We start from the raw sequence: 26,493 nt of genomic DNA on the forward strand, positions 1-26,493 counted from the left end.
ATATTAAATAAAATAAGAAGAGATAATAAAATATAAAAAAAGAAAAGTATATAATAATAAAGCTCTTAGATAAAAAATAAAAGAATGTATATAGTAATAAATACTCGTGGGATTTGTTAAAATGTAAATTCTTATATTTAGCATAAGTGTTGGTAAATTATAATAAGGGAATATCTTAAAATATATCAATTGTATAATTTGTTGACGCATTCATACTAAAATATAAAAATGTTTACGTTAACAAATTCATATATATATATATATATATATATATATATATATATATATATATTATTTGTACAAAATGCTCGTTCTATATTATTATAGAATAATTTGGTTCAATTATTTTCGTTGGTTGAAATGATTGTAACAAAATTATATGTAATTGTTCCGCCAAATTCCTAGATGACATTACAAAGTTAGTTAACTACCAATATCATTGGTATGACATCGGCTTACATTTTTTTTCTTGACAGCAGGAACATCTATCCCACGATCTAAATAAAACAACGTTGGAGAAAATTTATCCATCACCGGATCCATGAGAAAGAGCACATGCTGTGTGAATAATAAATATTTTACCTCTTGTAGCGTGATAAGCATTGTTTTTTCCAACAAACAATCGTAGTGACTTTATATACATCATAGTCACTTTCAGAATCGCTTATGACATTTTCATAACTCTTGTATGCAATGTTCTATTACAAGTAAGATTCCCCCCCCCCCAAATGATAGAAGATAATGGCTTTTATAACCTTCGTAGCTAACTAATTGATTATTTTTTATATAAGAAAGAAACCATTGATTACATTTTTTAAGAAAATATTCTTATCTTTTTATATTTTTATTGAGTGGAATAAGAGAATATTAATAAAATAGAATAATAACATGAATAAATATTTTTTTCTTGATTTTTTCCACAATGATCGAACTCTTCCAATTTTTTATTTATAAAAAAGATATTATCAATTATGTAAAAAATTGAAAATAAATTGAGAAAAGTCGATTATCGGATTCAAACCGATGACCATCGCATTACAAAATATGCGATGCTCAAACCTCTAAGCTAAGCAGGCTAACATAACCAAAATATGCGTATGCATAAGAATTTAATAAATGAGCTCTAAATTAGAAATTGTTAGATATTTATAACATAATTCAAATTAATACAAACATAGAAAATATAGAATATCCAATCCAATATTTCTTATTTATATTATTTATTTGATATTTTTAACTATTTCAAAAATATTATTATTGTAAATTTTAGTAAAGTAACTAATTGATAACTGTTAAATAAGAGTTGTTTTTTTATAATGAAAATAGAGTTAAAATATATTTAAAAATAATTATTTAATCGTTATTCATACTTAATTGTTAGGAATTGATGTTTTTTGTTTATGGCTTGCAGATATAAAAAATGGAGGGATAAAAAGCAAAAAAGATGTGAAAGATACAAAAAACGATGAAGATTGTAGCATTAGGCCTAGCCTAAAACGCGCTCTGCATGCAGCGCGGGCTAAATGCGAAAACAAAAGCACCCGCACTAAGCAGGCACTAAGCGGGGAAGAGGTGCGCTAAGCGCGAAAATAGGCACCCGCACTAAGCGAGCAACGCGCGTTAAGCAACAACTATAAAAAGGAGTCAAACCAAAGGGAAAACACCACCACCGAGACTTAGAGCTCTCTAATGAATACATCCTAAGTCTGAGCATCTCAAATAGGGGAAATTCTTCTTTTTATATTTTTTTTCATCCATTCTCCTCCATCAATTTCTATACCCCTTTTCAAGTGTAAGACTCCTTATGGCTATGAGAGACTAAACCCCTATTTAGGGTCTGACAGGCCTAAAAAGTCAAAAGATGTATTGTATATTTCATATCTATCAAGGCAAACAAGTGTTTTCTTTCCTATTATCCTTTCTTATTTTAATTTCATGTACCATTCATCCCTGTATCATCTTTAGGAATTAGGTGCTCGACAGAGGGTAATTCTTAATAGAAATACAAGGAAGGTATTGCATGCATCAGTTTTAGGGATTAGTTGCTCGACAGAGGGTAATTTCTAATAGAACTAAAATGAAGGAGTATCTTAATAAAATCATTGCTAGACATAGAGTGATTGCATTATGCCTATACATCAAAGCAAACATCTAGAATTAGAACTTCATGCATTTTATCTATTGAGTCTTTGTAAAGGTATTTGGGAGATAGATAGGTAGAATAGATTTGTCATCGTGAGACATCAGAGGCAAATATTTTAACAGATGCGGGTAAGAAAAAAAATTCACTAAATTGATAAAGAAAAATCTAAAATAATATATCTTAGACAAATAAGGCAGGTTAGGTCCCAACATTATCACATTTTGAAGTTATTTTTTTATCTTTATCTTAATCTTTTATTTTTTAATTTTCTTATCTTATCTTTCTTTATCTTCTATTTTTTTATCTTTGTCATCTTTTAATTTAAATATTTTATATTTTCTATCTTCTATTTTTATCTTTAAATCTTTTATCTTTTCTTTTAAATATTTATTTTATCTCATATCTTTCTTTATCTATTATTTCATTTTCGTATCTCTTGCTTGTAAATTGGGTTTCCATTAATTTAAGTACAAACAAAATTCCTGTGGAAATCGACACTCGGACTTTCGACTCTTTACTACTTGGACATTTGGTGCACTTGTCAAACCGTTAACAAGTTTTTGGCGCCGTTGTCGGGGACTTTGTTTTTCGTACTTGGTTATTTGCATATTCCAATTTTAAAGCAATTAGTTTTCACTTTTTATTTATTTATTTATTTATTTTAGTTTATGCTTGCAGGGTGGAACCTCAGAAGAACTTGATCCATGGAAGGCATTTTAAAGATGGAAGATCTTTTTAAGAAGTGGACTGAGTATCTTGACAGCACACAATCAAGGGTCAGTCACCCACGACCGGTAAATTGTGATTTTTGTGGAGGAGAGCATTGCAATGACAACTGTCATCTCTACTTTATGAAAAACTCTTGGTGGAGACAGAAGTTACACCCTTACAATCAATATGAAGAAGAAAGAACTCCTAACCTTAAGGGTGTGTTTGCGAATTTCATGGCATACCATGCTAGCTCTACAGCCAATCAAAACTCAATGCAAAACCAGGAAATTCAGATTGGCAAGAGCTACTCCATCGAAAATTATCAGTGGGAGCAAGAGTTACAACCATACAATCAAATAGAAGAAGAAAGAATTTCTAATCTAGATAATTTGTTGATGCAATTCAAGGAAACAACTGAATCTACTCAACGGGCATTTAAAAGTCTAGAAATTCAAGTTGGTAAGCTAGCAAAAGAAATGGCTAAATTTGTGGCCATAAGGGAAGAAAACTTTGTAGAGGTTGAAGCTCAAGAGGAAAGGCCTGTAAAAGAGAATGATTCAAGAGAAAAAGATGAAGAAAAAATTAAGGACAAAGCACAACAATGGGAGAAGTACTCACAAGTAGAAATTCAATAAGAAAGTATTCTCCAAGTCAATACCCTTCCTTATCAACTGATTGTCAAGGAAGAAAGACATGGAGAACAAGAGAAAGCCTTAAGTGTCCTTCTTTCCTCGATCACTAGCACTTCTCTTGCAATGATATGGAAGGTGCTTCCAGAATACATGAGTTTCATGGAGTCTCTAGCTAAAAGGCGAAAATATAAGAAAGATGTGTTCTATGTGACCTTTATGCCACTTGGAAGACATTTGACCCATCAAGCTAATGCTGTTAAAAAAGTGCTTACTGGGAGGCAACCTAAAATTTCTTACCCTATCTCTCTTTTAGTTAATTGCATTTTTTTAGGATAGTTGTGTTATTTCTTTTTTATGATTTTGTGCATTTTAATTTTAGAAATTTAATTCCAGTAGTTTAAATTCAGTCATTGAATAAAAATTGCATGATATTTATGAAATCACTGTTGCTAAGGCTTTTTCTGAAAGGGCTCAAACACTGGAAATGTTGCATACCAATTTTATGGAAATGTTGGTTCCATGAAGGCAAGCGTCAGTTCAAGTATTGGAGTATGAATCACAATAAAAAGAGAAAAGGTTAGCTTGGTTGAAGGAAATCATGGTACGATAAACCAACAACTTTGTTTTGTCCCGGTGAGTTGTGTGAAACTTACTTGTGAAAGAACATCTGTTTTTAATTTCCTGATTTTGTATCATTCTTAGACTGTTAGATTAATTACATGAGGTGGAAATGATCAAAACCTTGTTTCTTCTTATGTTCAGCCACTTAGCCAAAAAACCAACCTTTAATGATAATTTATCCATTGGCACCTTATTTGTTTCTTCTTGTTTCAAAATGATAGCAGAGTGAGCAGGCCCTAGAGGCACACCAACAAACCAACACACTTGAAAGACTACGTGTAATAAGCATCTAGAATAGCCAGTGTGTTGGTTAGCTACAGGACAAAGTTTGTTACTTGTTAGTAATGAAATAGTGGTTTGTAGTGTGGTAGTGGAGCACAAATTCGATTATCAGTGAATTGATGTTGTGCTTGTATCTTGCAACCTATATAAATCATGAGAATACCAATAATAAGACACAAAATATTTTTGCAAACTTATCTTTTATCAGGAGGCCACCTTGACCTCAAATCAAGGCAATTTCGAAACTTCTATCCCTCTGCTCATATCATTTTGGTCCGACCTGCCATGGTTGAGCATGGAACTCGAAAACCCACCACTGACAGACTCGAAGAAACGTTAGCTCGCCTCCCCGTCCACCATGAGTCCCTCGTGGCTCAACACTTTGACCTCGCCTCCAAAGTTGCCATCTCCTCGACTGTTATAACCACGAACCACTTGTCCCGCCTCCTCCCCCATTACTACCTTTGTCGTGTCCTCACATCAAATTAGAGGTGCCCTGTTTCGACGGCCACAACCCACTAGGATGGATCTTCAAGATCTCTCAGTTTTTTGAATATCAGGCAACCCCTAAGGAAGAATGCATCACACTAGCGTCATTTTACCTCAACGGACCTGCCCTCAGCTGGTTCGAGTGGTCCTATCGAAAAGCTTTTATCACTACCTGGCCAGGATTCTTGCAGGTGCTGGAGTCAAGATTTGCACCGATGTACTGCGATGACCCCAAAGGTGCTCTGTTTAAATTGACGCAATGAGATTCGGTCAATGATTATTTGACCAAATTCGACCGATTGGCCAACAAGATTATTGGGCTGCCTCCACTATTCCTCCTTAGCTGCTTTATTTTCGGCTTGTCACTGGAAATCTCGCTTTATTGGGCTGCCTCCACTATTCCTTCTATACACATCATTCCAAATGTACATGATGATCATTAGCACTGCAGCGAAGGCCAGAGGAAGATACCCAAATTTGTATAACACCGAGCTTGAGTAGATAAGTTCAACAACCACATAGTTGATAACCAAAAGTATGTGACTCTTCCATATCAGGATCATGATTAACACTAGCAAAGCAGATGTAAGTGTCATTACAAACACCACTGCTATCCCTGCATGCACAAATTTATTTAAGTGTAAGTGTCATTATGCGTAATTTATATGGTTTATGAGACTAAAATTTGAGGGTTTAAGAAATTAAGTTACCTAAGCATTGCCAATTTTTGTGGTAGTTTTAAATCCAGCAGTGACTGCAACACATGCAATCAAGAGAATGAAATTGATTTCGGGTATGTAAACTTGTCCTTCATACTTGGCGGATGTATGCACTATCTTCACACAAGGAAAGCATCCAAGAGCGAGGGATTGTTGGATGATAGAGAAAGTCCCAGAGATCATGGCTTGAGAAGCAATGATGGATGCCATAACAGCAACAACAAACATTGGCCAATATAAAGATCTGCAAAATATGAAGCCATCATTAATTAGTCTCTATAATACAAACAAGGATTGTCTAACTTACATCAAGTAAAGACAAGGTTAAACAAACGTCATTATAAATTATTGATGCGATATAAGATAATTGTATTAATCATCTTTAAGTGCATAGAGAATGGCACTAATCATTCATAGAGATTGTTTAACCTCAGTTTTACTTGGGGTAAGTTAGATAATCTAGATATGAATTTGTTTAGTTTTCATTTTGGCATAAACATGATTGACTATCATATACAGTTATAGGTGGACTAAGAGGGTCTAACTTAATTGGTTAATGAGGATGCATGAGTTCTTGTAAGTACATGTTTTCGATTCGTATGGAATAAAAAAAAAACGGCTTTAGGTGGTGAAATTGAATTACGTGGTATGGACTTGTAGAAAGTGTCTGAAACAAGATCATTGTTTTGGCGAAGAAAGGAGGCTTGTCCAGTGTAGGCAAGTAAGAGAGCAGGGTATGTTACAGAGCACATGCTTATCTGCATGGACCGGACTGTGAAATGTCCAACATCAGCAAATAGTGCTTCAGTTCCTGCAAAAAAAGAAAATTCTCATTAAGTCTAGAGTTATGGTGAACAAAAGACTAAGAATGATTAGGACTTAGGAGTTACATATATACAAAAAACACAAATGTACCTGTTATGGATAACACTACACCACCAAGAGAAATCCAAGCATCTTTCTTGTTCCTTCTAAAATAATCTACAATGTATTATGGATTTATTGCTTTGGCAACTGTTGGATCATGCTTGATGAAATTGTATAGACCAATGCCTCCTACGAAAGTGAACCACACACAAATAATAGGAGCAAAACTGTAACCCACTTTATCAGTTCCGAATCTTTGAACCATGAAAAGGCATATAAGGATTGCTATGGATATTCCAACAACCGCACCTATGCACAAAGAAAGGAATTTTCATGAATCATTAATAACTTTGGCATGCCTTAAAAGTTAAAACCAGAGTCTTGGGTAGTATTAATTTTCATAGTCTCATCATGCATCCTGAATTTCTGATATTTCTTATTTATCTGTAAAGCAATCTGCCCGTGGGTTTTATTTTATGTATGTTATTTTTTTTTTAATTTCAACATCTAATATTCTATTTAAAATAAATTTGATAGTTGAGTATAATATAAAATAGTACATAATACATTTTAATAGTAAAAAACAAACGATTAATTATGCTAAAAGAATTTCGTTAATTTTAGGATAACAACATTGATCCTAAAAACATTAAATGTTTTTTAGCATAAATTTCTTTTATAATTCTTAAACTAATGAACATACTGATAAAAATAATTTTTAGTGTTTTAAATTGATTATGAAATTATGTTTTCAACTTAATTGCTACGAATAAATCGACTAGTTATTGACAATATTATGTTCGTCGATCGTATAAGTACTTAGGATTCTCAAAAAATGTAATGAATATAAAAATTGGAAACAATTTTAGAAAATTCTAATAAAGAGAACAAAAAAAGCTTCGAAAAAGGTAGGGGTTAAATGTGTCTGCTTATAAAACTTATGCATTTGAATATTTGATTAAAAAAATAGAGGAATGATTTTTTCTTGTTTCTCTAATAACGATCCTTGTTTTATTAACGTATGCATGATCCATCCAAGCAGAAAAAAAAAATTAAATACATCTTTACTTAGAAGATCAACGAAAGAACACCCAAAATGTCATCGTTGTGCTTTATGCCATCCACGAAGGTGCTTGCATACACATATAACGGTGATGTTCCCATGTCACCATATACAATTCCGAGGCTTTGAAACGCTAGATGCATAATCACTGGCATCTACAAATTAAACCATATATTATATATGATATGAACAATGGAAAAAAGAAAAATATATATAACCTTGTTAATATATATAAACCGAAATGTTGGATTTATACATATGAAATATGAAAGGAAAAATGGTATGCCTACTATAGAGGCATGAGAGGATGTAGGGAAGCTGCGGGATTCCATGTCGAGAGAATCATTTCTAGGAAACTTTTGCCATGAAAGCTTCTTCCCCATGAGCCCATGAGGATCAGAAACTGGCAAATGATGGTGCTGCTCTGTATTTTCAACGTTTCCTCCATTGCTTTCCATACTCTCCACCATTACTTCAGAAGGCATGTTGATGATTTGGGTAGTACGAACTAGCTCAAATTAAAATAACTTTACACGGTATTTAATGAGCTTGCACGAATGCACGTTCTCTCCTTCAATCTTTAAATTATATATCGTCTCTCAAATTACAAGTCACATACATGTACAAATGACAAGATCAAATATAGTGATCACCGACCAAAGCAATTAACAAGAGCTTCTTGGCGGTGAATATTAGGAATGTTACGGACTAAGTCGATCTATGACTCCCCATACTTTTACCAAAATTTATCTATATTTTATGTTATCAGCTAAGTTGATTCATGACTCTCGTATTTTTATCAAAATTTATCTATATTTTATGTTATCGGCTAAGTTGATCCATGACTCCTCATACTTTTATCAAAATCTATCTATATTTTATTATTTTATGTTATCGACTAAGTTGATTCATGACTCTCCGTATCTTTATCAAATTTTTAAATTAGACTCTTGATTTTTTTTAATTGGATTCTCTTGTCTAATTGTCATTACAAAAAAACTAACCACAAACATCTAATTAAAAACTAACCACAAACACCTAATTAGATGTGTAAAAGGTGAATTATTGCTTCTTGAATACAATTGAGTGAATTGACAAGTTTTGCTTCGGGTCCATAATAATTTTCTTTTGGCGTTAGATTCTTGTTTTTTTTTAAGTTTTTATTTTGAATCTTAATCATTAGTTAAATATGATATATTCGTTAAACAATTTAAAATGTAATCCCTGATAGTTGAAAAACTCTTAGTATTCATTTAAAAACCACCCATACGTAATTTTAAATTCAAAATAAATAGTGACAATTTTTTGTGAGTGAAAAAACTATTACTAACAGTAAAATAAGAAGAAACAATTACTATATTATTTTGGGTGAGAGGAGAGAGAGAGAGATTACATGAGGTAGCTATTTTTTCAAAAAATTATAAATAATGTTTGTTAAAATTGGTTATGAGTGTGTGCAAACTTGCAGTAAAAAAAAAGCCCATATGTGAATAAGCTGGAGTTAAAACAAAGGGTCACAAAGTCCACTGTTTTTTTCTCATCTCATATTAAATTAAAGTAGTACAGAGTATCTTATTGTGATTCCATGTATAATAAATATGCACATGAGAATTATACTCCTCACCATCACATGCTCAATGAACATAACTATCGATGAATTATATATGTTACACCTTATTGGTCAAAAATGAAACTATCTCTCACTCTCACATACATAAATAGATGAATTAAAATCACACAATATGACGTTGCCAACGAGGCACATCTTGTGCTTTTTTAGTATTATTAATAAAATTGAATCTTAGCTTATCAAAAAATTAACACATAATATGCGTTGTACTGAATAATTGATAAAATTAAACTTCATGCTCTGATAGCGTCTAATTAAATTGAAAACTATCCCTTTTTCTTAAATCATGTGTGAATATGATAGTTTATTTGTTGACATCATATTCTGTCTGCATCTGTTTGGCCAGTCTAAAAGCTCCACGAACCCGGCTAGGAATTGCTGGTTCAGATGTGCCAAAGTAAACGCCTGCACCACTTCAATATCGAAGTTAATACTAAATAACGTTCCTTTTGTGTCTTAGTCATGGCAATAATAGCACTTTTTCAAACTAAATAGGGCAATTATTTTGAAATTTATTGAGGAGGTAGCTTTCAGACTTTCTGATCGTGTCAACAACTATGCAACATTTTTCATAGATTCTGCGAGTTGCCGTTGCCTTCCCTGCGCTGCAATGGCATAAGCTTGTATAAGGATAAGAATATTCCAACTTGGGACAAATTATCCTCGTTGGATTTTGTTGTGCATGGAAAAATTTTACTTAGCCATACACTTCGACTTTGAAATTTGTCTCCTTACATTGATTGATCTCCAAATGAATTGTGATTGGATTTAATTCTCGTGAACGGTCAAGAAAGTTGATTGTGTTTCTTACAAGATTATGATGTGCCATCAAAGTTTGAACAATTTGATATAGTTATTCTTCTTTACAATTTTATGAAGAAAAAAAATAGAAATTTTTAATTTTTGTGTCCTGCTAGGAGTCAGCAACAAGGGTTCGATGATCTTCAAAATAAAGCCACAAATGGGCCTTTGGATTGCAGTGGATTCAAATCAGGAGAATAGATTATGATCACTGCTATTCTCACCTCCTACACTGCTCTTTCCACCTCATTCCTTTTCAAAAAAGAGTGAAAGTCAAATTTACCCCTGCCCAATTTCCTACACCTTCTCCACCTCCCCCATTCTCTTCACATAAATATTTATTTTCATATTATTATATTCACTATAAACTATAGTATTACTGCATTGACATTTTGAAGAAAAGTCATTTCATGTCTGCGTTGCACTGAATCTCATGCCTCTCTAAACATTAGACAAATTCCTTCTGCATATATGCTTTGATTGTTTCCTACCTTGTACGCTTTGTATTGAAAATGCTTGCTATTAAGTGAACGTCAATGTTGCGTGGATCTTAATAATCCGTAGTTGATTGCTCTGAGGAGCAGCTTCTGTCGATTGCAGTTTGACCCAGTGCATAGTGTGGAAATGACTCAGCTTGAATAACATACCTTTATAAAATTAACCAGAAATAGCCTCGACGTTAGAATAGACAAGTGTCTCCAATGATATATCATGCTGGCGTTTCAGCATTTAATTAAAGTTCTTTAGTAGTCTTAATATAAATACAAGCATTCAATTAAAAGTATTCAACCACTCATTAGTTTAAGGATTTACATAATGATAACTATAAATAATAAATAGTTAGATTATAAGTAGATATTATAATTATAACTATAACTAGTTATATTGTTTTATATAATTAATTATAATTTGATATAATCAGTTATTATGTTTAAAATATATGTATATAACTGATTATAAATAAATTAGTAATATAACTAATTATATAATAAATTATATTTAAAATCAATTACATAGTCTATTGATTATGAATGAATAAAAATAAGTTATTTGAAATAATCATTTCTATAAAACTAGTTATAATTTTATAACTATAATTATTTTTTAAATAAAAATATATTATTTAAAATAATAATGCTTATAAATCTAATTATAGTTTTATAACTAGTTTTATAAAACTAGTTATAATTATAATTATTTTTTTAAAATTAATTTTCTTAGCAGTCCTAAGCAGAAGTTATCGAGCCCATACTACTATCGTTATAATTATTTTTGTGGTGCAAGCACCTTGATAGAAGAGGGGAAATAATTAATGGTTAAGTGGAGGAACCTCCTTCGTCGTCTACATGATTCCCATGTCTTAAAGGTCTTGGAATGACGCTAATTGAGAAACATCATGGCTAATCTATTATATTGTTTTACTTAGGACCACATTATTAATTCCATTATAGCAATGTAATTTATATATTAATAATTATTTATTTTAAGAGAAAAAATTATATATTAACAATATAAAATAATTATATATAATTATTCAACCATCATCGTGTATGATAAATGCTTTATTTTTATAATAATTACTTTTTAAAAGTGATATCAATTATAATGTCTTATTACTTTGGCTTGCATTGTTTTCTTATTTATTTATTTAAAATATTTGTTAGGGTGGCACAACTTGCTAAAAGTTGTATGTGTCAATCATGACTTGGTGATGATATTGTATGTTAAATAACTTTTACTAAAATTATGGATAAGGATATGCATGTTGAGCGTATATTCTATTTTTGAAAAGAAAAGAGATACAAAAATAAGAAAATAAAAGAGAGATAAAAATATTATACAAATGTAGAAATATCATTGTTTTGTAATGTTTAATTCTCTACAATTACTCATACCTGCCTTCATTATATGGGTTTGTTTAATTTAGGGGGGGAAATGAAAGGAAAAATAAAAAAAGAGTGTAAAATGAAGTCTAAAATAATATATTTCAAAATTAATTAAGTCGTGTGCAGTTAAAGTTACATTCTATAGTATATTTAAGTCGTACTTAATAACAAGTTTAGATTCATAACTCTGTAATTTACGACATTCAATATAAAAACCAAATTCAAAACTGTACCAAGCTGAGTATTAAAATTGTGTTTGCAGCAATTGGGTTAAAAATCCTATAATTTTCGTCCGAAATCATGCTGTGAAAGTTGTGTTTGACTGGAGGGCATCAGTATTTTTTATTGCAATCTTTTTCCTCTATTCTCTACAATCATCAGGTGCATCTCCTATTTTATGTGTTATCTACATTTATAAAATTCTGAATTTATTTTTCCAATGCCATAAAATATGGTAGATCCGATTAACTCAACCTTAATTTTCGATGCATTGTCGAAGGAGAGTAAATTGGGGGGGGGGGGGGGGGGGGAATTATTGGCATAATAACAAGTTGCCCATTTAATTTCTATAAGATGCATGTGTGTAGAATATTCAGAAATAACTTACTCATTAAAGGGTATTATAACTACTACTTATTATGAAATTTTTCACATATTTACTTTTTAACTGTTATAAATCACATATAATTTCTCATTTATCAAACAAAAATGATTGTTAGATACCTTATCACCCTAATAGAAACAAATAAGTCAGGTAAAAATAAAAATAATATATATATATATATATATATATATATATATATATATATATATATTATAAATAATACTATTAATCAATCTCAAATATCATATTTTTGAAAAAAAATTGAGTCTAGCTTATTCTAAAGTTACATATATTATATATGAATTGAGATGCATTCACTGCTTAAAAAAATTTAACTATAATAGAGAGAATTGATGGGATACACTGATGAAATGTATAAAATAACATGTGTACACATATTATTCCTTTTTAGGGTGTTTATATTTAGACATTATTTTAAACACTATTTGCTAACATTTTTATTTTTTCTCTATTTCTTTTTTTCTATCAAAAAATAAATATACATAAACACTAAACACTGATGTGTTATATGAGGTCTTGAGAGAGAAAGAGAGAAAAAAGAGAAATATATCAAAGATAAATAACATGATTTGATAGAAAAAATATTAATTAATTGTTTAAAATTTGTTAGTATCAAAATATAAGTCTTCTCAGTAAAATTCACCGGGGAGTGCGTTGTACCGGTGAATATAAAAGGAGTGAGTAACACTATTTTATTTTTGGTTTGTCAGTGTAAGTAACAGTATTGTATTGCAAAGTCAGTGGAAAACAGATTTGGGGACCGCAACTGACAATAACATGTCAAATTCCAAATCTGAGACTAGAGTTTTCACCTTGTTTTCACGCAAACGTTATCGGTGAAATTATATTTCCTCATGGCATGACTTGTCAAAACGACAAATCCAAGCCTCCCCACACTCAAATCGCTCACACCCTCTTCATAAATGGACCTTGCATTGGCTTCATATCTTACATGTCTCTCTCCCTCTCCCTCGCTGTCCACAGCTGTAGTACTAGCTACTAGAATCCCTTTATAATCTGTGTCTGACAAAAAATATAAGAACACAAAAAATAAGAATGGCGTTTAAGCTTTATGGTCTACCAATGTCCACAAACACTACCCGTGCCATGATCTGTCTCCATGAGAAAGAGGTGGATTTTGAACTTGTTCCAGTCAATGTGTTCGCTGCGGAGCATAAGCAGCCTCCTTTTCTCTCCAAGAATGTAAGTGCTTGTAGTATTTTTCTTTTCTCAATAAGAAACCTCAGTCACAGCCACACCAACTTTATTTTGTGTTGTACACGCAGCCCTTTGGTTTGATTCCATTACTGGAAGATGGTGATCTCACTCTTTTTGGTATGCTTTCATTCTTCTTTTTCAGTTGGTATATATTACTATTTTTTTACAATTTTTCACTCTGCATGAGACCCCTTTTATTCAGAAAAAACTTACTATAAATGCAAGTTTGATTTATCAAGTATGAAAAAATTATCATACAGTCCGAGACTATCATAGTTTATGAAGCACTTGATTGAATATGATGCAAGAGTTTATCGTAAACTTCCTAATAAAACCGCGTAATTACTAATTGTACTATGCAATAATTTATCCTTTTCCGGACCCAAATGCATGCCCCATAAACTGTAACATAGCCTATGATATTCCATACTCGAACCAATTCATCTAAAAGTTGAAATGGAAATAACACAAAATGTGTTTCTTTTTCTTAATCTTTGAATGATATCTTTATGAGGCTTTGCATAACAGAGTCCAGAGCCATTACCGCATATGTGGCTGAAAAATTCAAGGAAACAGGAGCCGATCTGATAAGGCATAAGGACGCAAAAGAAGCAGCACTGGTAAAGGTGTGGACAGAGGTAGAGTCTCATTACTACGAGCCAGCAGTGTCACCCATTATCTACGAGTACTTCGTGGCCCCTTTCCAAGGCAAAGAGCCCGACAAGTCAGTTATTGACACCAACGTTGAGAAGCTGAAGAAGGTGCTTGATGTGTACGAGGCCAAGCTGAGCAGCACCAAGTACCTTGCCGGGGACTTTTATAGCCTTGCTGATCTCAGCAATGTCTCTGAAACTCACTACCTTATGCAGACCCCTTGTGCTTCAACGGTCAATGAGCGTCCCCATGTAAAGGCTTGGTGGGAAGATATCTCTTCTAGGCCTGCTTTCACTAAGGTTGTGGGAGGAATGACTTTTGGTCAGAATCAGGAAGAATGACTAGTATTTTGTGAGGTTCAATTGCTACGGAATTTGTTGCAGTGTCTAGTCCAGCAGCAACTGTAATCTAGTGATGGGTGTTCTTGAAAACTTGTTTCATTTCATATAACTAGAATTAATTAGGAAAACGAATCAGTTTTCAAGTTCCTACTTCATCTTATAATTTGAGCATATGTTGTAGTGTTTTGATAATATTTTTTAATATCCTACTTCATCTAGTGTTTTAAATTATAAGATTCTAATTTTTAATTTTTCTCATTTCATTAGTAAAAGTAGAATTGGACTTTCTCAAAAAAAAGAAAAATCTTGAGTTCGAAAGTTGGGAGAAGAAATTATTAAATGGACTCACAAGCGTCTTACTAATCTTATGATTTTAGAATAGTTCACAACGCATTATTTATTATTCAATCATAATACATAACTTATTTTATCACATGAGATAATTAACTTTAATTTTTATATTTTTTAACAATTAAAGCCTAAAGATTTTTTACAAATTCACAAAAATTAAACTTAATTATTTGATGGAACAAAATAAATCACATAATATTATATAATTAAATAATACGTAACTTATTTTAAGTTCACACCGAAAGTAACGGACTTATAATAAACTCGTCAGCTAGTCATAATCACTCGACTACTCATTTTCACTGGCTTCTATAACTTTCACTTTAACTCTATAAAGTATTACTTGACTCGATAGAATATATGTTGCTTCGATACCTGACCACCTGAGTCTTAAATATATAATTGCCTGATATTTTTATTAAACTTCAATTGATTTTTAAAAGTTAAAACGTAAAAACAAATAAATTACAAGGCATCGTAATTAAGCATGATGAAACTTGAGCGTTCAATGGCACATTAAAAATAAAAAATAAAACTTAATTTACTTCCAAAATTAAGCATTACGTAATATGCTTTTGAATATTGTATGTCCACGTGAATGTTATTTATTAACTGGCTTGTCTGCCTGGCCTACAAATCTCTCTCGCATTGAAAAATTCCTGGAAAGTAACTGCCTCCTAATGTTATATACTAATCATAAGCCTCACTTCACGGAATCAAAATAACTCGATCATAACCATATAGCCACTCCTCTTCCCTAGTTAAATACCTTTCATTTTCATCACTTAATAAAATAATTTTCGATCAGATCGATCTACTCAATCATGGCAACAATAAGACTTCATGGAAACCCCTTCTCAACAGCCACCATGCGAGCTGCTGCTTCCCTACACGAGAAGCAGCTTGAATTTGAGTTTGTTCTCATTGACATGAAAAATGGTGAACACAAAAAGGAACCCTTCATTTCCCTTAATGTAAGCATTACCACACTCACTAATTATGAAGTGAAATTTTCCTTCTTCTTCCAACGATATTTAGCATTTTAGCTCATTTTAAATTCTATTATTATATATTCACCTCGATCTGATGCATGCAGCCTTTCGGTCAAGTTCCAGCCTTTGAAGATGGAGATTTGAAGCTCTTTGGTACGACATATACATTATTACAAATATACATTCATCCATATTAAGAGTAATATTAACAACACACTCTTTTAACAAGTTCATAACACATTTTTTTATTATTATTGATTAAAGCTGATTGTAAGGTATATTATCATGAGTGTGATTTACTAATTAAATAAATGCCAAGTTTGGTTCTTAAGCATGCTAATAGGAAAAATTTTATTGAGAGAGAAAAAATTTACTTTGGTGATTTTTATTTAATCTCATCATTTCTGACAATTAGGATATCTTGTTTTCAAGAAGAAGAAAAAAAAGTGAAACTCAAAAATTCTTTTGTTTCCCAGGAGCTCCTTAGTTACAGACTGGAACTCCCTTTTTACAAATTTTCTTAAGTTCTATCCATGGATTTGGTCTTATCCCTCATGTGGGTTGTATTTCTTTTTCATCATTAATGTATTCAGAGTTGGGTTTGTTTGGAGTTGTTAGGATTAGAGTGTTAAGATAGTTGGGATGTAAATCTCTACTTCAGGTCCATCTCCCTCTTTTGCTAAAAGAAAATAAATTAAAATTTAGTAATACCTTTGGCTAAATCTGTATTGGTAAGAACATTGAACTAACAATTTGAAACACAGAATCAAGAGCAATAACTCAGTACATCGTTCACGAGTATGCTGATAAGGGGACTCAACTGATAAGCAAGGAGTCCAAGAAGATGGCAAAATTGAGGTTGTGGTTGGAAGTAGAGAGCCAACACTACGATCAACCAGCTTCAAAACTTGTATGGGAGCTCATGGTAAAGCCTATGTATGGTCTCCCTACGGATCCAGCAGCTGTGGAAGAGAATGAAGGGAAGCTAGGCACTGTTCTTGATTTCTACGAGAAAACATTGTCTCAGTCCAAATACGTGGCGGGTGAGTGTTTCACCTTGGCGGATCTGCATCACCTCCCAACGATTCATTACTTGATGAAAACACAGAGCAAGAAGTTGTTTGAATCACGACCCCATGTTGGTGCATGGGTGGCTGATATTACAGCAAGAACAGCTTGGTCTAAGGTCCTTGCCATGCAGCCTTTGCTAAGTAGTAAATAGATCGAGAGCAACCCATTTCAGGATTTTCATGCATGCCGTGTTCTCTGAAGAAAAGTTCAAGGATGCATGCATGTCCACCATAACATAAGTAGTTAAGTACGCTCACAAAGTTTTGTTTTGCCCCGTTCCCCATAAATAAGTACAAAATAAATAATTCTTATAAGAGATCAGGTTACTGCATGTGTTAAGTTAGAAAGGCAAAAATATCATGTAAACTTTGAAGAAACCATGCAGTGAAGCTGTCGGTGTAATATTCTAATGCCAAGCTGGTCTATGCTTTTCCTGTAATAAATAAAAGCATTCAATTCCAAGTAAATGCATTCTTTTGATTCGTGCTTATGATTAATTATACTTCTTCCGTTTCATTGTTGGTTTGGATAAAAAAACCGACAAAATAAGTGCGCAACCGGGGAATCGAACCCCGGTCAGTACCGTGGGAGGGTACTATGATACCACTACACCAGTTGCGCTTGTTGATGCAGTTACAGAATGAAACTTATTTCTAAGTCAGCCTTCCTAGCAACATATTTTCTATATTTATAATTTTCATCAAGTTTCAATTAATTGTAAGATAAAAAAATTTCAAGAGTGTATTCTACTTAACATTCTATTGTCTTTAATTAGCTACTCCTGTAGGCTTGTAGCACCTACAATTATGATCATAGAAACACTACAACTTGATTTTATATAAACTATTAATTGGGTCTCTAAGTATTACATTCTATCAAAAATAGTCTTTAAAGTAATGTAATTATATAAATAATCCTTAAAGTATTGAGCATTTTTAAGTTTAATTTCAAAGTTGATATATTTTATTAATATTCAAGAATTAATTTGTAAGGTTTTTTTAACACTTCAAGCTCTTAACATCATTACTAAGTAGTTAAATTTAGAGACTTGGATGAACAATTAGAAATTTCAATCACTTATTTAACAATAAAATGATTATTTTTTAGAGAGAAAATTTTCTTGAAATAAATGGTTACTTTGGTCTCAAAAGTGATAGACATTGTCACGTTAGTTCTTGAAACTAAACAAAATGTTAAATATGTTTAAACTATCATTTTAGTCACATTTTTTTTTATTTTGAATTGATTTGATTGTCCATTTACACTTTTAGAAACTCTTTTTGTATAGGTAGCTACAGTTCAAAATTACTTAAATTATGTTTTAAAATTATATATTTTTAGTATAATTATTTAGTTTTACTTTAATTTTATTTTCATAATTATTTTTAAAAAATTAATATTTTGACAAATATGAATATTCTTGGACATCTGTAAATATTTTTAAAATTCACAAATGCCATTTGCTGAATACAGGACTGTAAGAAAACGGATGTTTACTCATTGAGGCAAGTAGCAGATGGTTACTAATCATGCCACCGTTCCTCATTAACATCATACTAATTGAGATAGAAAATGCCAGACTTTGAACATTCATTATGCCTTTTTATTGGGTAAAAATTATTTGAAAAAGTTGTGAATTTTTCTACTGAAAATATACATATTAACTATCCGATCAAGAATAGTAGGCCAATAATAATGACAGAATTGGACTTTTAATATTAAATCTAAAGACATTCTTCAACATAAGATGTTGGACCTTGAACCTTGACCCAATTATATTTTATAAATATGAGTGACACTCCTTGATCATGCCTTAAGTTCACACATTTTACTATTTTGTTGCGGACTCTATGACTTTAACTTTAGGACCTTCTAGATTTGAACATCAACAACATAATATATATATACCAAAAAATTGGGAATAAAAGTTGATGGACACTAGACTATATTTAACATTGAGAGAGATAAATGTAGATATAATAAGTGACATAATGTAATAAAAAAGAAATATAAGTATTGAAAAAGTGTTCAATATATTTTATATATTAGTACCGTTAAAAATATTTTAGCTTAGTGGCATATGTTAATTTAAAAAAGTGTCAGATCCTCAGCTCAAGCCTTCTTTTGAGTTTGATCCGTTCTTGTTGAATAATTCAAATGTTTAACCAGACTAATTATGTCTCCAATTTTATTTTTTAACCAAACCAGTTCAATTAACTGATCTAATTCGATTTTGGATTTCTGGTAACACTGTTTTCTACAATATGCCACGAAAGGTATGATTTTGCAGTGGTGTCAAACAATAGAATGCTTGCTAGACTTAGCATAAACTATTTTGTTGGGCCATGGGCTTCATTCTAGAACAATGGAACGTCATTAAGCAGGCAGATGCTTTTTACATCCCGTGATTTGCTTTTTGCACCTTTCTTACATGACTAATCTTAGATGTAAAAGGTGCCGCCAATTAAATATGTAAAATTACATTTTGAATTAACCTTTTTTAAATTTGAAAAAGGTGTAAGAAACAATTTTATTGGATGCAAGAAGCATCTGTTCATTAAGCAACTATCAATGGCCAATAAAAAAGATCAATTTACAATTCACAATAAATGACCCAAAAAAATTGAGTTCATAAGAGTTCGAATATATAACCAACATGTCCCCCACCATATCTTTTCAACAAAGCATATATTCACTCGATTTGCTTTTTGCTTTACCCCGACTTTTTTCTGCCTGTGAACGATAAGCTCTTTCAAAATTTCATTTTTCTGTGGAGCGGATATTTTGTTTCTTGACCTTTGGCAGCTTATATAAAGAAATTATTCGATTTTGTTTTGATTCCACGGGTCAGAAGGAGACGTCCTCCAGTGCCTGATTTCATAGTTAATTTAGGGCATCTTAGTTAGTTGGCATCCTCAAAACACGGTTTTCATGATGTTTACATTAGGAATCAAATCTCATCTGAAATATACGAATTTCAGTATAAATGCAGCATCTTCTTTCCAAAATAATCATGATACTTGTGAATACATTCTACTTCAACAATTTCGTATATATGCATGTTTAATTGCTCTGCATTTTTTGTGTGTGCCAAAATTGCTATTGTCTAAGCATGAAAGTAAATTGCTATTGTTTAAATGCAGAGTTCTCCCTTTCCCATCTTAATTACTACGTTTGGTATGCAAGATTCACGATAGACCCAAAGAGCAGTACTGGAGAGAAAATTTCAAGTTTTACATTCTTTTCTTTGTTTGAAATATGCAAGAAAATAAAATTACAGATATTTTAAGTGGGTTTCACTAATTTAAAAAAAAACATTAATCTGTCCAAGTGTGGGCAGGAAATGGGAGAAAAAACTTATCTTTATACATACAATTGACCAAATAATCTTTATTTTCTTGCATTGCTCATTTTTATTAAGAGTGTGTATGTTATTTTATTCTGTAAAAAAATTGTTATTTTATATGCATATATTTTTTTTTCTTAATGAAAGAGGTATGATTTAATTGGTTGGACAAATATATGTGAAGTGTAATAAACGTATGATACTATCTTCCATTCCTATTTTATAAAAAAAAAGCATGCACATATTTAATTTTATTTTCTTCTATTTTCTGTTTTTTCAGACAACCTAAAATATTATATTATTTTCTACTTCTTTGTTTTCTTTCCTAAACCTTGAGTGCCACGAGGAGGGGAAACTTTGATTGTGAATAAAATTTATCTTTGAAGAATATGTTAAATTTTCCCAAATACTAATCAAGTCCAATTACTAAATTTGATCTATAATACATCATGGACTTTTTTTTTAAGTCGGCTAAACAGTTAACACTTTGTAGAAATGAATTTTTTTATATCAAACTTTAAATTTTATTTAAATATTACATTATATTTTAATTTTTAAACCAATAAACTTATAATTTTAATGTTAACTTAAGTAGTAAAATTTTAGCAATAAATTCATTACATTTTTGTTATAAAAATTGGCATATTCATCCATAACTAAACAGTTTGGTTATTTTAAATTTTGATTACATATTTAAATATCAAATAAATAGGTCTGTAAAACTTGTATAAATAAGTCCAAGCATCTTTTGTAAAAGCCAAAAGGGTCTTTTTACCAGTATTTAAAAGCATTAATTTGTTAATTTTTTTTACTAAAACTCATGTTAATTAGAAGCACAATAAAATATATGATAGAAGTGTATTAATAATATTTTTAATTAAAACTTATAAATTTTTATTTCTTACTTTAATGCACTTGTTAAATTTTCCATTATAGGGTGGCACATCTTTTTGTCATGCTAAATAAGTGAGAAGAGATAGTAGGAAACAGGAATCTCTAAAATATGCTATTTTAAGAGGGTTGAGTGCATTAGATCAAAATGATCGGACTTTCTTCAGTATGTTGCTTAGGAGTTTGTGGCGTGGCAGGAATGATTATTTATGGGAGGGGAAAGAGATGACAGCTTATGGCATTATAACTATGGCCAGATACACACTAGCAGATTGGAAGGCAGCTCGAGTTGTGTCAGGAAATAATGAGTCTCTTAGGGAGAAAGCAAGTGAGTTGTATCTTTGGAAAAAACCAGGCAAATTTAGGGTTTTATAAATGTAACATAGATGAAGAAGGTACGTATATTTATTTTGGCAAAGTCTCTGTGGAAGAGTCCGTGTGTTAATGTTCTCGAGGGAGAGGTAGTCGGTTTGATTCAAGCTATTTCTTTAGTGGGCTTTGGAGTTAGACATCACACATGTGATATTAGAAACTGACAGCAAATTGGTATACGATAGAGTGCATGGTGGCATACAAGAGACTTCTGAAGTAGGTCTCCTTATGAACCAGTGTAGAGATTTCCTAATGCTCACTCTCTAGCAAGGGTGGCTATAGATCTTGCTAGTCCCATCTTACATCATGAAATTCCTATTCTCATATCTTCAATAATGAAATGCAGTGAGTTGGTTACTGTCAAAAATCAGATTGTCATTATAAAATGTTGGACAAACTTTACAAATGACAAATTATACTGATTTTTTTTTTAAACTCAGATCAGCTTAACCTTTAACCTTTTGTGTGTGTAAAAACTCAGCTTGACCAAATTTAGAAGTTTATTTGAAGATCTATTTTATATTTTGTAGAAAACATAATAATATGCGGTAGAAAACATACTATTGTATATATTAAAAATAACTTCAAAATTATATTATAAATTTGAACTATTTATTTAAACAACAAATAAATATGGTATCTAAACTGTTAAAGCATTTTTAAGGGGCGTTTGATTGGAAAAAAACTTAGTTTTCTGAAAATCTTACTTTCTCACTTTGGTATTCATTTTATAAAACTAACATTCTTAGAAAATGATGTTTTTTTGGAAATATTTTTAAAATAGTATTGAAAATCTTTTTTTTTAGATTAATTTTTTTACTAGCGTAAAAATATCATATTACTCTCATTACACTAAGGCAAATGGTAAAACTATCACAATTCTTTAATTTTTAAAAAATTTATCTAAATATTTTCAATATCAAATAAATTTTACTTATTCTTAGAATTTATGATTTTCTGAAATTATAATTTTCGGATATGAAAAAATTTCTCCTAACCAAGCACCTCCTAAGTGCCTAAATAATAGTTCATTTAGTATTAAGTTTTTTTTATAAAAAAAATGTTAGATAATTTGTGATAAAGACAAGACATATATTAGGTCAAATATTCCGATAATCCGGTTTTGCCTATTGACACCTTTAGATCTATATGGAGTGGAGCTGTGCAAGTGTTTATCAATAATCTGAGCTTTTTTCTTTAACTTTTTTTTATTGGTCGGGAAGGATTTGTGCTTATCTGAGCCTTTTTGTTTAAAGTTTTTTTTATTGGTCAGGTCAGGAAGGATACTTTTTATTAATATTAGAAGCGATATTTAACTATATTAAAATAGCTGAGGAACTAGCAGGTGTGTATACAATACGAACAATATATTTTTGGTTGACAACTAGACAAGACATGTAATTTTTATAGTAAATTTTATTCGAGTTATGGAATTGAATAAGATTATTATAGACTACGGCACTTTCTTTTTGAAAATTTAAAACAATTACATAATTAAAATTTGAAATCAAAATTAGTTATTAATTAAACTCAAACAATTTCATATTAGTTATTCACATGTTATTTGGGTTAAAAAAATTATTTACCAAAACACGTTTAGAAAAGTTAAACATTGATAAATCACTTAATAACAGCATTTAGAAGAAAAATCTTTTGAAATAAGTTCGAAAAGGTCGATCTTAAATTTAGTCATTATTTAAAAATGTATATAAAAATGATGATCTTTTATCAGAAAAAACACAATTAATTCATTTTCGTAAAAAAATTTTACAAAATAAAATAAATGATCGATAAATTTATAATGAGTCTACATAATGAAATATACAAGATCAGAAAAAGAAAAAAAATAAATTGTGACTATAGGATAAAAATTGAATAATATTTTTTTATTCAGCAAAAAAAGTCAAGTCATGGATACTTATCCAGAGTGAGTTCGATTATCGGATAATTTTATATCTACATTATTTTTGCAATATTATTTTTATCTTTTTACATTTTTAATTAAAAATATATAAATATTTTTTGTGGAGAATCCTTGTTGTGTTATCCAAAATTTCAAGGAATCTTGAGGCATATGAACGAGACAACAGATAAGTGGCCCAGCAAGCTCTTTGGACTCCACTATAGTAGACAGCACTGTCCATTTGGCAAACGTATACAATTAACTCCGTGACGTCATTTTAATGTAAAAATTATAATTACAGTTAATTTAAACAAGTAATTACATTTAGTAATTTCAAAATTAATTTATAAATCGATAATAATCTTACCTAACTCAAATAAAAAATTACCTCAAGTAAAAAAATACATCTAATTACTAATCTTTACCAAAAATACACGTAGATTCTCTCATTAAAAAAATAAAAGCAGATTCTTAGTTAGCAGCCCAAGCCCACACGAAGGCTTTTTCCCATTTTTATTTTTATTTTTGATGTACATATACATATTTTTTTTAGATAATCCACATGTATTATTAAGACTTTAACTCGAAATTTCTTTACAAATTAATACAATTTTACATTAATTAATTCACGTGGTGAATGCTGAATAATATACACTTATAATAAGCGTAGGCGTAGCTTTTAATTTCTATATAAAGCCCCACTACCTTCCCTTAAGGTTCTAATATCTTACTCCTCTGGCATACACTAGATAAAGAATAGGATGAAACCTCACATCTCCGGTGAAAGCTCTCTGGGCAATGAATTGAGGAGATCTGTCAGCGAGAAGCTTCATCACGTTGATGATGCTAACGCTGCCAAGCAAGGTAGGGTTCTAAAGTATATACAAACTGAGAAGCGACGGAGGAGGAGCCACCGTGCAGAAGACCCCATAAGAACCTTGATGTTCTTAGGCTCTATGAATCACACATGACATGAATCATGATTGATGAGGTATTTGGACCTAGCTAGCCTTGGTGTTGAAATTTAACTCCCTTTGAGTTTGGGGTGAAAAATCAAAACCAAAATTCATTCCAATTGTCACATATATAAATAAATATGTTAGTACAGCAGTGATGTAAATATGTCATGGAGCTTCATATATATATATATATATATATAGAGAGAGAGAGAGAGAGAGAGAACTACATACTAAAAAATACCAGTCTACTTATGTATATGTGTATATTATCTAATATTATAATATCTATATAGTTTAAAGTTTCTGATTCCATTACTGCTGCATATATATGGCTGGATCTATGCATTTACTTATATAAGATCTGATACAATCAACTATATATAATGAGAATTTTCTTGATTATCTCTTGTCAGAAGCTTGTCATCTGAGACTCAACTCTACACTCTCACGGCTCCAACATACGCAGTTTTTGGAAGTTTCAGATTTAAGCAGAACCTCGAAGTGAATAATTAAACAGACCATAAATATACCAAAAGGAAAAAAATAAATGAATAAAAATAATAAAAATGAGCATGCTCTATGGTGTCATCATGGATTATTGCATGGTGTGATGAGTTGTTTTGCTGGCTTATATATTAATATTAATAAAATGAAAACCGTGGTATTTACTTGAATTTTCCGCCATATCACACTCTACTTTAGTCAAATGATTTACTTGAACAGACATGAGAAAGAAATTTCATTCCAGAGTTGTATGAATTTAATCATAGACGATCCCTATACTACTACGATCATATATTTTTAGTCATCTGAGGAGATAAGAAGCTAGTATAGCAACACTAACAGAAGAGTACGTAATACTCTTCCTTTTGGCTTTGATTTGGCAAGAGGGTAAATTACAAAATAAATTAAATTGTTAAAATTTTATTAAATTTTCAAAAACAATTTAAATTTTTTAAATAGGCCACTATACTAATATATAAACAAAACCTATTAGTTCATTTTTACCCTGCAGACAACAACTAAAGAAATTCTGAAGCTGGGTTGATTTTAATTGAAAATAACATAATTTAATAAAATTTAACAATTTTTTTAATAAGTACAAAATATGTCTTTTTTTTACATATAATTAAGACTTGAAAAACTACATAATACTATAGCTCCAAAATATTTTTAATTATTTTTCTTAATACCTTGCCAAAACTTTAAGTGTGGAAGGAGGAAGTAATTAATAATCCTCCTTTTAAAACTCACAAAACTCAAATAAACAAAAAATCTCATTGACGGATTGTAAAGAGATAAAACCTCTCTAACATTAAGCTCTTTCTCATTCGACATGCCATGCTGCTCCGGTTTGCATCACTGTGATTTCTATTCCGTACGCAACGCTCTTCTTGGAGCTTTCACAATCCATCATTTCTTTTGAAAAATTGCTATGCGCATGCAGGGCATTATTATTACACTATGATAAAGTGTATGACTGCACAAATTTCAAACGAGTGGGACACTTACAAAAGCTTGTGTGAATTTGTCAAAATTCAATCTCTATGGTTTAACATTAATACCAATAAAGTATTGATGATAAAGTGGTGAGCATTAGCCACTGCAGTACATTTTGGACTGCCTTCAACTTCAAGAACGTGATGAGTAATGTCGATCTGAGAACCACACCAATCATTGATCATAAGAAACGTTTGTGAAAATTTGAGTGTAAACCTAAATTTTTTGTTGTGACAACGAGTTTAAATTCCGATTATGATAAATATACAACTCATTTTTTTAATACTAATTTTTTTAACTTGCGTTAAACCTTAGGCATCAGTCATTATGGAACAGAAAAAGTATATGAACAAATAAAAGAGAGAAATAGAGAGTAAAAATAAATGGAGAGAGAAAATATAACACATCATAAATAAAAATAAATAA

General features: G+C 30.9%; 3 protein-coding genes, 1 non-coding gene and 1 pseudogene across 6 annotated transcripts; 3 read left to right on the forward strand and 2 right to left on the reverse strand.

The window, feature by feature from the left end:
- Positions 1 to 5,240: 5,240 nt before the first annotated feature.
- On the reverse strand, positions 5,241 to 7,997 carry LOC100799338 (potassium transporter 5-like; annotated as a pseudogene).
- Positions 7,998 to 13,508: 5,511 nt separating this feature from the next.
- Positions 13,509 to 14,832, forward strand: GSTF1 (glutathione S-transferase F1). Its single transcript, NM_001255110.3, has 3 exons — positions 13,509 to 13,672; positions 13,756 to 13,804; positions 14,216 to 14,832. The coding sequence occupies exons 1-3, from the start codon at positions 13,526 to 13,528 to the stop codon at positions 14,680 to 14,682; spliced, it is 663 nt and encodes a 220-aa protein (NP_001242039.2). The 5' UTR covers positions 13,509 to 13,525; the 3' UTR covers positions 14,683 to 14,832.
- Positions 14,833 to 15,857: 1,025 nt separating this feature from the next.
- On the forward strand, positions 15,858 to 23,195 carry GSTF2 (glutathione S-transferase F2). Of its 2 annotated transcripts, XM_041006234.1 has the most exons (4): positions 15,858 to 16,007; positions 16,130 to 16,178; positions 16,790 to 17,211; positions 22,773 to 23,195. In XM_041006234.1, exons 1-4 carry the CDS (start codon positions 15,858 to 15,860, stop codon positions 22,890 to 22,892), a joined length of 741 nt encoding a protein of 246 aa, XP_040862168.1. In that variant the 3' UTR covers positions 22,893 to 23,195. The 2 variants fall into 2 exon arrangements, with proteins under 2 accessions (XP_040862168.1, NP_001304486.1); NM_001317557.1 differs by lacking the exon at positions 22,773 to 23,195 and having other exon boundaries at positions 16,790 to 17,247.
- Positions 17,647 to 17,717, reverse strand: TRNAG-CCC (transfer RNA glycine (anticodon CCC)). The gene has a single exon. It is a non-coding gene; the product is annotated as a tRNA-Gly (tRNA).
- Positions 23,196 to 24,320: 1,125 nt separating the features above from the next.
- On the forward strand, positions 24,321 to 25,241 carry LOC112999520 (uncharacterized). 2 transcript variants are annotated; one of them, XM_026125627.2, is made up of 2 exons: positions 24,321 to 24,599; positions 24,981 to 25,241. In XM_026125627.2, exon 1 carries the CDS (start codon positions 24,370 to 24,372, stop codon positions 24,577 to 24,579), a length of 210 nt encoding a protein of 69 aa, XP_025981412.1. In that variant the 5' UTR covers positions 24,321 to 24,369; the 3' UTR covers positions 24,580 to 24,599; positions 24,981 to 25,241. The 2 variants fall into 2 exon arrangements, with proteins under 2 accessions (XP_025981412.1, XP_025981413.1); XM_026125628.2 differs by having other exon boundaries at positions 24,984 to 25,241.
- Positions 25,242 to 26,493: the final 1,252 nt, after the last annotated feature.

The sequence above is a fragment of the Glycine max genome, chromosome 2, assembly GCF_000004515.6.
Source record: "Glycine max cultivar Williams 82 chromosome 2, Glycine_max_v4.0, whole genome shotgun sequence".
Lineage (NCBI taxonomy): Eukaryota > Viridiplantae > Streptophyta > Magnoliopsida > Fabales > Fabaceae > Glycine > Glycine max.

What these genes read in the sequence shown, in the direction of transcription:
- GSTF1 (NM_001255110.3), top strand. Translation starts at nt 13,526, where the DNA reads ATGGCGTTTAAGCTTTATGGTCTACCAATGTCCACAAACACTACCCGT. An exon ending in CTCCTTTTCTCTCCAAGAAT is followed by an intron (nt 13,673 to 13,755) that starts GTAAGTGCTTGT and finishes TTGTACACGCAG; the next exon opens with CCCTTTGGTTTGATTCCATT. An exon ending in TGGTGATCTCACTCTTTTTG is followed by an intron (nt 13,805 to 14,215) that starts GTATGCTTTCAT and finishes TTTGCATAACAG; the next exon opens with AGTCCAGAGCCATTACCGCA.
- GSTF2 (XM_041006234.1), top strand. Translation starts at nt 15,858, where the DNA reads ATGGCAACAATAAGACTTCATGGAAACCCCTTCTCAACAGCCACCATG. An exon ending in AACCCTTCATTTCCCTTAAT is followed by an intron (nt 16,008 to 16,129) that starts GTAAGCATTACC and finishes TGATGCATGCAG; the next exon opens with CCTTTCGGTCAAGTTCCAGC. An exon ending in CAAGAACAGCTTGGTCTAAG is followed by an intron (nt 17,212 to 22,772) that starts GTCCTTGCCATG and finishes AAAAAATGTTAG; the next exon opens with ATAATTTGTGATAAAGACAA.
- LOC112999520 (XM_026125627.2), top strand. Translation starts at nt 24,370, where the DNA reads ATGAAACCTCACATCTCCGGTGAAAGCTCTCTGGGCAATGAATTGAGG.